Genomic DNA, 12904 nt, shown 5'->3' with positions numbered 1-12904 from the left:
ATGGGATTGAACTCATTGGAGAAGGAGGACAGACTTATCAGAAACGAATTTAATGACTTTCGTTTGTGAGAAGTCGAGGGCTGCAGACTGCTGTAAGGAGACCTCGATATGAGAAAGGCCCGTCTGCGCAACACTCGATCAAGGAATTCAAAGAGTTAAAAGAGCTGCGTGTGTTTAGAGTCTTTGGACAATTAGTATACCCAATTCTTTTTTTTTTCCTTTAATATATGTGTATATGTGTGGACTTTTATTTTTTAGGGCTTAAAGCACAATCTTGTTTGGTTTTAGCCCAGGGCCGCCACTAGAATCGAAAAACAAAAATGTCTTATTTGGGAGAAAAGTCTTTCAACTCATTATAAATTTGGTCAATTGTAGAAAACTTAGGCACTGACTATATATTAAAACGAGTTCAATTCACAATGGAGTAGAACTCTTCCATCCCATTAGTTCTTTGAACATTGTTTCTTATTTTTTCGATGAGATCTCTCTTTCAACATTGTTATATGACTTATACCTCGTCGCTTCTTTGAACATTTCAAAGCCCGGGTATATTATAATGCCAGAAATGGACGCGACTTATACATTGCTGGATTCTCCTAGCTAGTTGTAACCTTGTGCTTCCCTTTTCTTCATGACTTCCAATTTTCTTCCCCTCGCTTTGAGTTTTCATCTGAAAAATATGCAGTACTCCCTTCTGCCTTTCCTTTTGGTCATTTCCTTTTTCTCAATCAACCTTCCGTTCAGTCTCTGTGCCGATGATACAGCAGAATATGCCAACTGCAGCCAAACTGTTTACGGCGGGAGCGTCGAAAGCAACATCTCTTACCCCTTTTGGGGAGCCAACCGACCAGAGTATTGTGGGAAATCTGGGTTCGAGGTCACATGCCAAGACGATGTCCCCGTTGATCACTATGAGGAATATCAATTTCAGAATTCTTGACATGAGTAGTAGTAGTTACACGGATATCTTTAGCACTAGTAGTACAAGAACAACTCCGACTGTAAGAGTTGCTAGGGAGGATTACTGGGGAACTATCTGTCCCTCGAGCTATGTTCCTACAAACCTCAACTTCTCTCTCTTTTCTTACTCTTATGGGCTTCTGAACGTGTCTTTTTGGTACGGATGCAGTGGTTCAATCGCAGTCACACATGCCTGCAACAGTAGCTTTACTGTCACCTATCTCATACAGACGAGAGCTAGTGATCTAGCAACTATTCCAGTTACTGTAGGCGCCTGTCAGTATAACATTTTGGTTCAGGTATTTGAATCCGTTTCTGAGGCTCTGGACAGCAACACAACAGATATTGAGACTGCCATAGATGGTGGTTTTGAATTGGATGTGCTAAATAATGATACTGACCTTTGCAACAATTGCGTGGCATCAGGGGGAGCTTGTGGGCAAAACTCTACTAGTGCTCAGTTCATTTGCTTTTGCCAGTATTCATCTTCACCAACCACATGTTCTGGAAACTCCTCACCACTTCCAAGTTTATCAGGTACGTACGTAATACGGTAACATATATACATATACTCCAAGTCTCGACCGCGAAGCCTCTCTATCTGTTTAAGCTATATGATCTTCTTCTTGCCCAGCATCTCCTAAACCCTATTAATGATACACTTGATTACACTAGTATATACACTTCGAAGTTCCAACAAATCTGCAGAATCTATCAAATAAAGCTAAAATGACAACGATTTTCATCATCTTAATTGATGCACTAGTATATACAATTCCAACATATTTGCAGAATCTTTGATAATAATTGCTATTTATCTTTTCTATTGCAGGTTCAACATCTCATGGTAGGATGACTAGGATCATAGGTGCGTACATATAGCGTATATACTTAGTTATTTGACTTATTTCTATGATATTTGTTTTCTATTACACAATCTAACGAAAGGCATTGACTCAACTTTTGCATATAGGAATTTTGGTAGGAGTTTCTGGGGCCACCCTAATCGTTTTATGTATCATATACATATCAAGGAAAAAAATGATGATCTTCACCAACAAAGAACAGAGAAAAGAGTTGGATATTGATGCATTTATAAGGAATTATGGATCGATTGCCCCCAAGCGGTATAGTTACCCGGATGTAGTGAAAATGACCAACTCATTTGAAGATCAAATTGGGAAAGGAGGATATGCATGGTACTGTTTACAAAGGAAAGCTGCCGGATGGCCCTCTCGTGGCAGTCAAAGTCCTAAATGAATCAAAGGGTGATGGAGAAGAATTCATCAATGAAGTTGCCAGCATTGGTCGAACTGCCCATGTCAATGTAGTCACACTTGTTGGATTCTGTTACCAGAAGAACAAAAGAGCTCTGATCTATGAGTACATGCCTAATGGATCATTGGATAAGTTTATTCATAACCAAGGATCTTCTAAAGGAAATTGCCACTTAGAATGGAAGACATTACCTGAGATTGCAGTCGGGGTTGCGTGAGGACTGGAATACTTGCACCGTGGTTGTAACACTAGAATTTTGCATTTCGACATAAAGCCACAAAACATTCTTTTGGATAAAGACTTCTGCCCAAAAATATCTGACTTTGGCCTTGCCAAACTGTGCAAGACCAAGGAAAGTATTGTGTCAATGTTGGGAACAAGAGGAACTGCAGGGTATATTGCACCGGAAGTATTTAGTCGCAACTTTGGCGGAGTGTCACATAAATCTGATGTTTACAGCTACGGGATGTTGGTTCTCGATATGGTTGGGGCAAGAAGGAATTTACATTCTGATGCGTCTCATACAAGTGAAACATTTCCGCATTATGTTTACAAAGACCTGGAGCTAGGGAATGATGAAAGCATTTTCAGATCAATTCCGGAGGAGGAGAATGAAACAGTAAGGAAGATGATACTAATCAGTCTTCGGTGCATTCAGACCATTCCATCTGATCGACCATCAATGAGCAAAGTTATAGAGATGTTGGAAGGGCCCCTTCATTCCTTGGCAGTTCCACCAAAACCTTTCTTGTTTTCTCCTACAGAATCAGCCATCAATGAGCAAAGTAGCAGTGATGCAGAAGAATCTATGATCAAACTCCAAGAATCTGAAACATGGTGAGACCCGATTTTGGATAACTTAACTTGAACAAAAAGCAATTCTAGCTTTTAACTTATGAAAGTAGCCTCTTCCAAGTTCCAGCCTTTTTTTCTTCTTTTTTTTGTTGTCAAACTCTTACCAACTTCTATAATTAAGCTGTGTTGTTACATGCTACGACCAAGTCATTTGATCAATTTAACTTTTCTGGTTTACAAGGCCCGTTTAATTTTCGGTATCTTTTTGCTACTAGAACATAGACTCAAAATGCTAACAATAACTAAACATCTTCAAGTTCTCTTTTTATTTTGAAGATATTTGTATCATAAGGGGTACTGTTTTCACTATCTGGGTTCCCAACATCAAAAACCTGCTTGTAGAAGAGAAAGAATGGAAACTATGGATTTGATTAAATAGTTGTCCCAATAGCCTGACTACCAAGTATGATCGAGACGATGCGAGAGTTGTCTTCAAATACACGGATCAGGTCAGAAGAAATAGGGAACTATGGACTTGTATTTTTTTNTTTTTTTTTTTTTTGATTAAAAGGAGCTGAACTCCATTTATTAAGAAAAAGAAAGTCAGGAACAGAAGGGAAGGGGGCTTAACAAAACCCCTTCCAACAAAGAACAAAACAACATAACCTATAAGAGAAAACAACACTGAAAGAAAATCAGTGAAAAAAGCGAAAATGAGGTAAACCGAGTTGATCCTGAAGGCATAGATTCATAAGGAATTGGGGGATTGAGTCACAATAAACCAAGTCTGAAGAAGATAAACCGAAGTTTGTTAGTGCATCTGCTACCTGATTCCCTTCTCTGAATATATGAGAACACCGAAATTGCATTTGCGAGACACGATACATGCAATTATCCCAAGCAACACGAAATCTCCATGGAACAAGATGAGGGGAATGGGGGAACTATGGACTTGATTAAATATAAATAAATGAGGATATATACCAGGTGTAGTGTAGCTGCGTTCTGTATTTGCTGGGTGCACTTCAAGAGTTTTATAAATTGCTTAGTGTGTAACATTTGTGCAAAAGGATTTTGCTACGTACATTTAGAGAACTCTTACAAAATTCTTGACATGAGCAATAGTAGTACACTAGTACTACAACTACGACTGTAAAAGTCGCTAGGGAGGATTACTGGGAAACTATCTGTCCTAAGCAATGTTTTAAAAAACGCGCCTCAGGCGCGCCTTGAGGCTTAAAAGGCGTGAGGCGCAGGAAAATTTCATTGTGTTTTGCAGGTTAGGCGCAGAGGCGCAAAAAACGCACCCCTAAGGCGCATAAGGCGCAAAAAACGCACCCTAAGGCGCATAAGGCGTGCGCCTAGTTGAAGCAACTAAAAACGGGGTCGTTTTGGGTAAGTATTTCGCATAAGCTGGGGGTTGTGCGCCTCCCTCTGTATTTCGCCCTCCTTCCCTGCTCCCTGCTCCCGATCTCCCTCCTCCCTCTCCCTCTCCCTCTCCCTCTTCCTCTCGAACACCCCTCTCCCTCTTCCTCTCGAAGACAGACACACAATCAACCACCACCAAGATTCCCCCAGTTCGCGAATCGCGACCACCACAGAGGCACAAACCATCCGACCATCGACCATACCATCGACCACCACCAGGATTCCGACCATCTGACCAGTCGACCACCGCCTCTTCGTTGTCGTTGTCTTCTTCCTCCTAAGCCTCGCATTGCAGTCACCAACTCACCTCTAATTTGAGGTATGCAGTAGTGCAGTACGCACCTCTTCCTCTGAATTTCTGATTCAATTGGACTGTTGTCACTTGTCAGTGTTGTGAATTGTGTTTTCTTAGTATATGATGCAACATTGTGCTCTGATTATCTAAGTATAGATTGGACTCATTAGAGCAAGCTTCCTGTAAATGCTCACAACTCTGTGTTGGTTTTGTGAATTTGTCTAAGTATAGATTATCTTTGTTAATGGTGTGTTGCAGGCAGCATTTACAGGAAGCTGCCTGTAAATGGTGTGTTGGTTTTGTCTAAAGAGAGGTTGCTTTTGTCATGGTGTGTTGCAGGCAGCATTTACAAGAAGCTGCCTGTAAATGGTGTGCTGGTTTTGTCTAAGTATAGATTGCCTTTGTTAATGGTGTGTACGTGTGTTGTAGGCAGCACAATGAGTTCTAGTGATGGGACACAAAAGAAAGATTTTGCTTGGCAATGGACTAAACCAATTCCTGGTCACTTGACATATTTTCTGTGTGCATTTTGTGATCTGAAAAATACCGGTGACATCTTCCGATTCAAGCAGCATTTAGTTGGCACCCGCAAAGGAATTAGACCTTGTCCCAAGGTTCCACCAAATGTGAAAGATTTGTGTTCTCAAGCACTTCAAAGGAATGATAATCAGAAAAAAGCAAAGGTTGCCGTGCTTCGGGAGATAGGGGGATTAGAAAATTTAGAAGAAGAAGATGCACTAGATCATGAAGTGACAGATGTGACTACAACCCTTGCAAGTGATTGTGGTAGTGCTCAAACTCCTATTGTTGGTAGTTCTCAAAGTCCACTTGGTGGTGGTGGTTCTATGGGTCAACCAAAGGCTAGAGGACCGATGGACAACTATGTATCCTCAAAAGCTCGGCAAACTACGTTGAATACCTCTTACAAGAAACAAGAGAGGCGTAATGTGTGTAGGGCTATTGGGCGATTGTTTTATACAAGTGGATTGGCTTTCAATGTAGCAAATAATCCATACTATTTTGCGGCATTGGAGATGGTTTCCAAATATGGTCCGGGTTTTAAACCTCCTACAAGTCATGAGCTAAGGACTTGGATTTTGAAGGATGAAGTTGAAGATGTTCAAAAGTTGATGGTAGATCATAAAAAAGATTGGAGCAAGTATGGATGCACTATTATGTCGGATGGTTGGACGGATGGCAAGAGTAGGGTTATACTAAACTTTTTAGTAAATAGCCCTAAAGGTACATGGTTCTTGAAATCCGTTGATGCATCGGATACAATTAAAAATGGAGAGTTGATGCTCAATTACTTGGATAATGTTGTGGAGGAGGTAGGGGAGGAGAATGTTGTCCAAATAGTTACCGACAATGCTTCTAATTATAAGTGGGCGGAAAGGAGCTAATGAAGCAAAGAAGCAAATTATGGTGGACTCCTTGTGCGGCTCATTGCATTGACTTGATGTTGGAGGACATTAGCAAGTTGAAGGTCTTTGAAACTACCATTCAAAGAGCTAAGCTAATTGTGAAATTTATTTATGGGCATACACAAGTTCTTTCCATCATGAGAAAATTTACCGGCAACAAGGAGATTATTCGGCCGGCGATTACAAGGTTTGCCACATCTTTTCTCACTCTCCAAAGTCTATATAAGCAAAAGGCAGCTCTTATTAGTATGTTTCAATCTAAAGAATGGCATGATTGTGGTTGTACAAAACATAAAGATGCTTATGATGTGAAGAAGTATATCCTCCGTGATGGAAACTTTTGGAACCATATTGCCTATTGCATCAAGAGTGTTTTGCCTCTTGTTTGTGTCTTGAGAGAGGTTGATTCAGAAGTGAGACCCGCCATGGGATTTATTTTTGAGTTGATAGATGCCGCAAAAGACAAGATTGCTAGTAATCTTGGAAATGTGGAAGCGAAGTATGCACCTATTTGGAAGAGAATAGATAATAGGTGGAGTCCACAACTTCATCAACCATTGCATGCGGCGGGTTATTACTTGAACCCTCAATTTCGATATGAAGAAAATTTTTAAAAATACCGAGCATGTGAAGAAGGGTTTGGAAGATTGCATGGATAGGATGCTTGATGGTGAGGCTCGTATCCAAGCGGAAATACAATTGGACCTTTATGAGCGAAAACTTGGGAAGTTTGGAAGTGCAATGGCCGAATCTACTAGAAAAATCCGATCACCCGGTTAGTTTTAATTTGTTTAACTTGTATTACTTTAAAATGCAAACCAAGTATTTATATGATTGTGATTTTATAAGTTTATTAATCTATATTATTTTGTGTTCATAGTGTTTTGGTGGGAGAAATATGGGACACAAACACCGGAGTTGATGAATTTTGCAACTCGGGTCCTTTCCCTTACTTGTAGTGCATCGGGGTGTGAAAGGAATTGGAGCACTTTTGAAATGGTAAGTTATTTCATCCCATCTAAGTTGAATAGTTTATAGGTCATAAATTATTAAATTTCACCATACTAAATTGTTGCATTATGTTAATTATAGATTCACACTAAGAAGAGGAATAGACTTGAGCATAAGAGGTTGCATGCCTTAGTTTATGTGAAGTATAATATTGCTCTAAGAGATAGGACTTTGAAGAGAAACGCTACAATGACCGATCCTATTGTTGTGGAAGAGATTGAATCGGATGATGAATGGATAACCGAGATAGAGGATCCGGTTCTTCCCACCGATCCACATTGGATTGAGGACAATGTGGAAGAATTGACATTGGATGATGGAGCGATCCGAAATGTGCCAAGTGGTACATATGAAAGTAGCCTAATTAGTCGTGATCCTCCTCCCCGTGTGCCTTCTCCTCCTCCCCATGTGCCTTCTTCTCCTCATGTGCCTACTCCTTCTCGTGAGCCTATTCCTTCCCGTGAGCCTACACCTTCTCTTGATGAGCCTATCCTTTTCTATAAAAGGAAATTTATGGAAGGACAAAGTTCAAGTAAGTTCTTTGGAAACTTTATGTTCGATTAATTGGTAACATTAATTTTAGTACTCTTTGAATAATTGTCTATCCCATTTTGCATAGGTAAGAGAAAAGCACCAAGAAAATCAATGCTTCTTGATGACATTGTAGATGATGATACTAGAAGTAATCGGTTTGATGATACTAATCCTCTCTTCCAATACGGTGATGATGATGATGAAGGTGGTGATGATGATGATGGTGATGATGGGGGTGATAGTGATGGTGATGATAGTTTGGATGGAGATATCTTAATTGATGATGATGATGACTTTGAAGCATGAAGTTTATTTTATTATCTTTTGATCTTGCAAGACTATCTAGTGTACTTTGTATCTTTTAACTTGACCTTTTGGATGTGTTTTATGTTTAGTGATTTGCTTGAATTGCATTGTTTTGAGTCCTTACTAGGAATGAATGATCATATATAATGTTGTGTTGATTGTAATGTATGTGCTATATATAGGAGGAATAATGACATGTAATAATTTTTTTTTTTCAAAAGGCTTACGCCTTACGCCTCAAGGCTTACGCCTTGGTGAGGCTCTCGCTCCATAGCCTCGGCTACGCCTTAGCCTTTTAAAACATTGGTCCTAAGAGCTAGATTTATGTTCCCACAGACCTCACCTCCTCTCTCTTCACCTACTCTTCTGGGCTTCAAAATGTGTCCTCGACGAATTCAATACTGCATTTTTTACGAGTGTAGTTGCCACAGGTAGTTTGCAACTTTGCATGTCTGCAACAATAGAGCGACTGTTTTCCATCTAATGCAGACACAAACTGCTAAGAACGCAAATCCTGTTAGCGCGGGAGCCTGTACAACAGAGGTTGTGGTTCCCTGTATTTGAATCTGCTTCTGAGGCTCTGGACAGAAATATAACAGATATTCAGACAGCCATAGATGGTGGTTTTGAAATGGATGTGTTAAATGATAATGGTGGCTTTGCAGCAATGGCGTGGCATCACGAGGAGTTTGCGGGCAAAACGCTTCTTAGTGCTCAATTCAGTTGCTTTTTGCCAGGATTCATCTTCACCAACTCCAAGTTCATCAGGTACCTTGACATGTATTCTCCTATAATTAACTAAAGCCTGCAGGAAGTCATCGAAATATTCAGTTCACTTGTTCAATCAATCCATCTATGCAAACTTGATGGGTTTGGCTCCGACTCCGTCCCAGATGGATGCTTCTTACTCTTCTTACGCAATTTCTTAGGCACAATCTTCTTGATTAATTCTGCTCCCATCTTAGGCACAAACTTCCTTCGAATTCTCGTTATCTTACTCTTCTTAACCGAAACTGACAAGTCATCTGTATGATCACCCGCATCAATCTTCTTCCACTTCTCATCATCCACAACCAAATACTCAATCAAACTAGTCTTCTGACTATGACCTTCATCAAAACACACCCTAGCCGTACTCTTAACCTGCACAACCTCAATCTCTTCAATTGAAGAGTCCGAGTCCACGTCCGAGTCCGAGTCTGATTCATATTCTGATTCAACCGCAGGTCCAACCAATTCAAACACAACACCGTCACTCTTTTCTTTCACAATCACATCACTCGTCAAAACCAATATTGCATAGCCGATCCTTCTAGCCATATATTGCAAAGCCGATTTCACATTCGAGCAAATTTTCATTAAATAAGAACAGTGCTTATCCACAAATTCCGGAAACAAAAACAGAAAAGCTGAGTGTGTGATCCCAACGGGAGGGATGGTGGTGCACAAAGCCAGAACCACCAACGCGTAAACCTTTGCCTCCGCCACAATAACCGACGACAAGTCTCCCCAGCTGCCACCGGCCGATTCCTCAACACAACTTTCCGCATCGCTTTCACCCGAAATCGGAGAATCAGTTTCTTCCGAAACACCATGATCATCTTTTCCGGGAATGAAATTCTCCATCTCCCCACAACCGGGTATCAACAAAATCGAAAATTGATCGGAACCTTTTTCGGAACAGGAGACGGTCGGATTGGAGACCCGGTGAACGGGATGTTAAATCCGACCGCTTTTCCGAAATGGTGTTCTTCTTCCTGTTCTTTTCTCGACTGTTTTCTCAACCGATGGAAGAGAATTATAAGAGAGGTGGGAATCCAGTCTGGACAACCAGAAATCCGCCGCTTGTCAAAAAAACATAAGGTCAAGCTTGATCCGGCGACTTTTAGTAATGGCAAGATTTTCTCATTTTGGCATGCAGATTTGTCATCATTTTTCTATTTTGGTCTCAGACATTACCCAAAATTATCTCTGAATGGAACACCCAAATATCCAAGGTTGCTATATTACCAGCTTTGATCATCAGGACTTTATCCACTTTCATATTTTGCCGCGCACTACCAACTTTGATCTAAGCCTTATCCACTTTTATATTTTCCCGCGCACACAAAAAAATATACATCGTTTTAAAACAAATTGCAGATCCATAATAATTGCCATTTTTAGTCTACAAAAGAAATTGCTATATGTGAATTTTGATCGCTAAGCAAAAATGTGCAAGTACGCATTATCTATATTACAAATTTACAAGTGTTGTAGTCAAGCGCTAGATCTTGAGCACATTGCAGCTCAATCAATTTTGAAGGACAACTATTCTCTTACGGCTATATGACACGGTGCATCATCAGTTGCGGCTACCTGGCTATTTGTCGCCATTTTTCTCTCTTCTAAATTTTGCAACTTTGATTTCTTTTATATGTTATTTTTATTAAAACGAATATTTCTCTTATCATTGCGACTTTTTAGATTTTCCTTTAATTGTAGATAGCCAGTCCCGGAATGTGCAAGTGTTGTGTGGTAGTTTTCTTTGTGCAAGAGGAGTAACGATCTGGTTTCGCGTACTGCATACAGTCTATGCAAATCCCTCAAACCAATCAACCATTTTTTTTTCCTTCTGTACAACCAGTTCTCATGGAAAACTTAGCACCTTCCACTTTCGGCTTTGCTAGTGGTCATTTCATCGACGGCCGCGGATCGAAGTAGGAACAATTAGAGGCAGTTGCATAGTGTTACTTCTCAAGAAGTAAAATGCTCTATTTTGGGGGAGTGAACATGCTGCAAGTTATAACTTACAAGTAGACGATGAGGAACGTACAGCTATCCAAACCATGCTGGGATAGTCGTGGTCCATTTTAACGAGACAGGCTAGGGTACCCACCAATACCTCATACCTTTTTTTCTTTTTATTTAATATTTAACAATTAAAAAGATGGTAACCTGAAGAACTGGTCATCAGGTTACCCACTTAGAATATGACACGTGGCATTATTATTATTTTTATTTTACAACATATGGACATTTATTACAAACATTTCAACCAAATGTCCTTATGCTTGTAAAAACATAGTGAAAGATGTAAATATATTCTGAATACAAAAATCACTACTCAATTACAAAATCGAGAACCATATTACGTGAATGAGGACAAATGGTCTATTTGGAATAATTTAAAAATTTACTATTTCGACAACACATTCGTCCTTAGCTTTGTAAAAGAGGTCATAAATCTGTAAATTTGGTCAAGACCTTATAATTACAACATATTGATATTTATTACAAAAGTTTGAACTAAATGTCCTTGTTTTCATAAAAACGTTGTGAAAAATGTAATTATTTTCTAAATACGAAAAACACCACCCAATTACAAAACCAAGAACCATACTACGTTAATGAGGACGAATGCTCTATTTGGACATAATCTGAAAATTTACCATCTCGACAACACATTCGTCCTCAGTTTTGTAAAAGAGGTCATAAATCTGTAACTTTGGTCAAGACCTTGAAATTACAACATATGGACATTTATTACAAAATTTTGAACCAAATGTCCTTGTTTTCGTAAAAACGTTGTGAAACTTGTAATTATTTTCTAGATACAAAAAACACCACCCAATTACAAAACCGAGAACCATATTACGTGAATGAGGGAATGGTCTATTTGGACATAATTTGAAAATTTACCATCTCGACAACACATTCGTCCTCAATTTTGTAAAAGAGGTTATAAATCTGTAGATTTGGTCAAGACCTTGTAATTACAACATATGGACATTTATTACAAAATTTTGAACCAAATGTCCTTGTTTTTGTAAAAACGTTGTGAAACTTGTAATTATTTTCTAGATACAAAAAACACCGCCCAATTACAAAACCGAGAACCATATTACGTGAATGAGGATGAATGGTCTATTTGGACATAATCTGAAAATTTACCATCTCGACAACACTGTCGTCCTCAGTTTTGTAAAAGAGGTCATAAATCTGTAAATTTGGTTAAGACCTTGTAATTACAACATATGGACATTCAAACATGGGCAGTGGCACCTTGTCAATTTCTTTGGCATGCGGACCTTGTTATTAATGTCTGTATGCTTTTCTCGTCTTTCCCCCTCTGCAGAACAAACCCATTTGCGGATAGTGACTCTCCCAGTTCTTGTACTTGTTCTCATGTCATCTTTTCTTACATCAAAACCCATTTCTTTTGCATAATCATAGTAAAAAGTCTCTGCTGCCTCCACTGTTACAAACTCCACACCTATAAGGTTTTCTGCAGACAGTTTATCATATTTGATACCATTATTCTGCAAATTACTGTGTGACATCTCATGTTGAGGTTCATCTTTTGATGCGTCTTTATTTGACATCTACAATTTCAATATAGTATTACTACACTTAACTAAAATTATTATACTCATGTATAATAATAGAACTGAATGCAACTTATAATCCAAGTTACTTGAGGAAAAAATAGGATTTCCAGTTTTGATTCAAGACAAGGAGTGACATCATTAACCAGAAAAAGAGTTCCAGTTTTGAATGCAACTCATAATCCACATTTAAGTTACTTGAGAAAACAGAAAAGAAGTAACATCATAAACTTGGATAAATTGATTCAATACATATGAGTTAGCACTTAGTGAATATAGAAGAGGAGAAACATCACCAGCAGCACATGAAATTTTCATAATAGTGGGCTTGAAATCAGATGCAAAGCATAAGCTTTACCCAGTACACATGCCGGTGTATGACCAATTCATGATCTGGCAAAGTTACTAACAATTCATTCCAACATCGAATAACAAAAGAACCTAGTTACACAAATACACTAACATTAACTCATTACCAATATCATGAACAAGAACTCATTGAAAAC

At 39.0% G+C, this 12904-nt stretch overlaps 1 protein-coding gene, 1 non-coding gene and 1 pseudogene across 2 annotated transcripts in view; 2 read left to right on the top strand and 1 right to left on the bottom strand.

The window, feature by feature from the left end:
- Window positions 1-755: 755 nt before the first annotated feature.
- On the top strand, window positions 756-6159 carry LOC101311891 (annotated as a pseudogene).
- Window positions 6160-6470: 311 nt separating this feature from the next.
- On the top strand, window positions 6471-8833 carry LOC101311600. Its single transcript, XM_004305708.1, has 5 exons — window positions 6471-6955; window positions 7061-7179; window positions 7273-7723; window positions 7811-7930; window positions 8553-8833. Exons 1-5 carry the CDS (start codon window positions 6778-6780, stop codon window positions 8831-8833), a joined length of 1149 nt encoding a protein of 382 aa, XP_004305756.1. The 5' UTR covers window positions 6471-6777.
- A 3300-nt stretch (window positions 8834-12133) lies between these two features.
- Window positions 12134-12904, bottom strand: part of LOC101301508 — a 3517-nt gene continuing 2746 nt past the window's right edge. Inside the window, exon 3 of the transcript XR_184992.1 lies at window positions 12134-12298. This is a non-coding gene — a transcript (uncharacterized LOC101301508). The remainder of the gene's footprint in view (window positions 12299-12904) is intronic.

This window comes from Fragaria vesca, linkage group LG6, assembly GCF_000184155.1.
Source record: "Fragaria vesca subsp. vesca linkage group LG6, FraVesHawaii_1.0, whole genome shotgun sequence".
Taxonomy (NCBI): domain Eukaryota; kingdom Viridiplantae; phylum Streptophyta; class Magnoliopsida; order Rosales; family Rosaceae; genus Fragaria; species Fragaria vesca.
This window is presented reverse-complemented; position numbering and strand designations above follow the sequence as displayed.

What these genes read in the sequence shown, in the direction of transcription:
- LOC101311600 (XM_004305708.1), top strand. Translation starts at nt 6,778, where the DNA reads ATGAAGAAAATTTTTAAAAATACCGAGCATGTGAAGAAGGGTTTGGAA. An exon ending in TAGAAAAATCCGATCACCCG is followed by an intron (nt 6,956 to 7,060) that starts GTTAGTTTTAAT and finishes TTGTGTTCATAG; the next exon opens with TGTTTTGGTGGGAGAAATAT. An exon ending in ATTGGAGCACTTTTGAAATG is followed by an intron (nt 7,180 to 7,272) that starts GTAAGTTATTTC and finishes TGTTAATTATAG; the next exon opens with ATTCACACTAAGAAGAGGAA.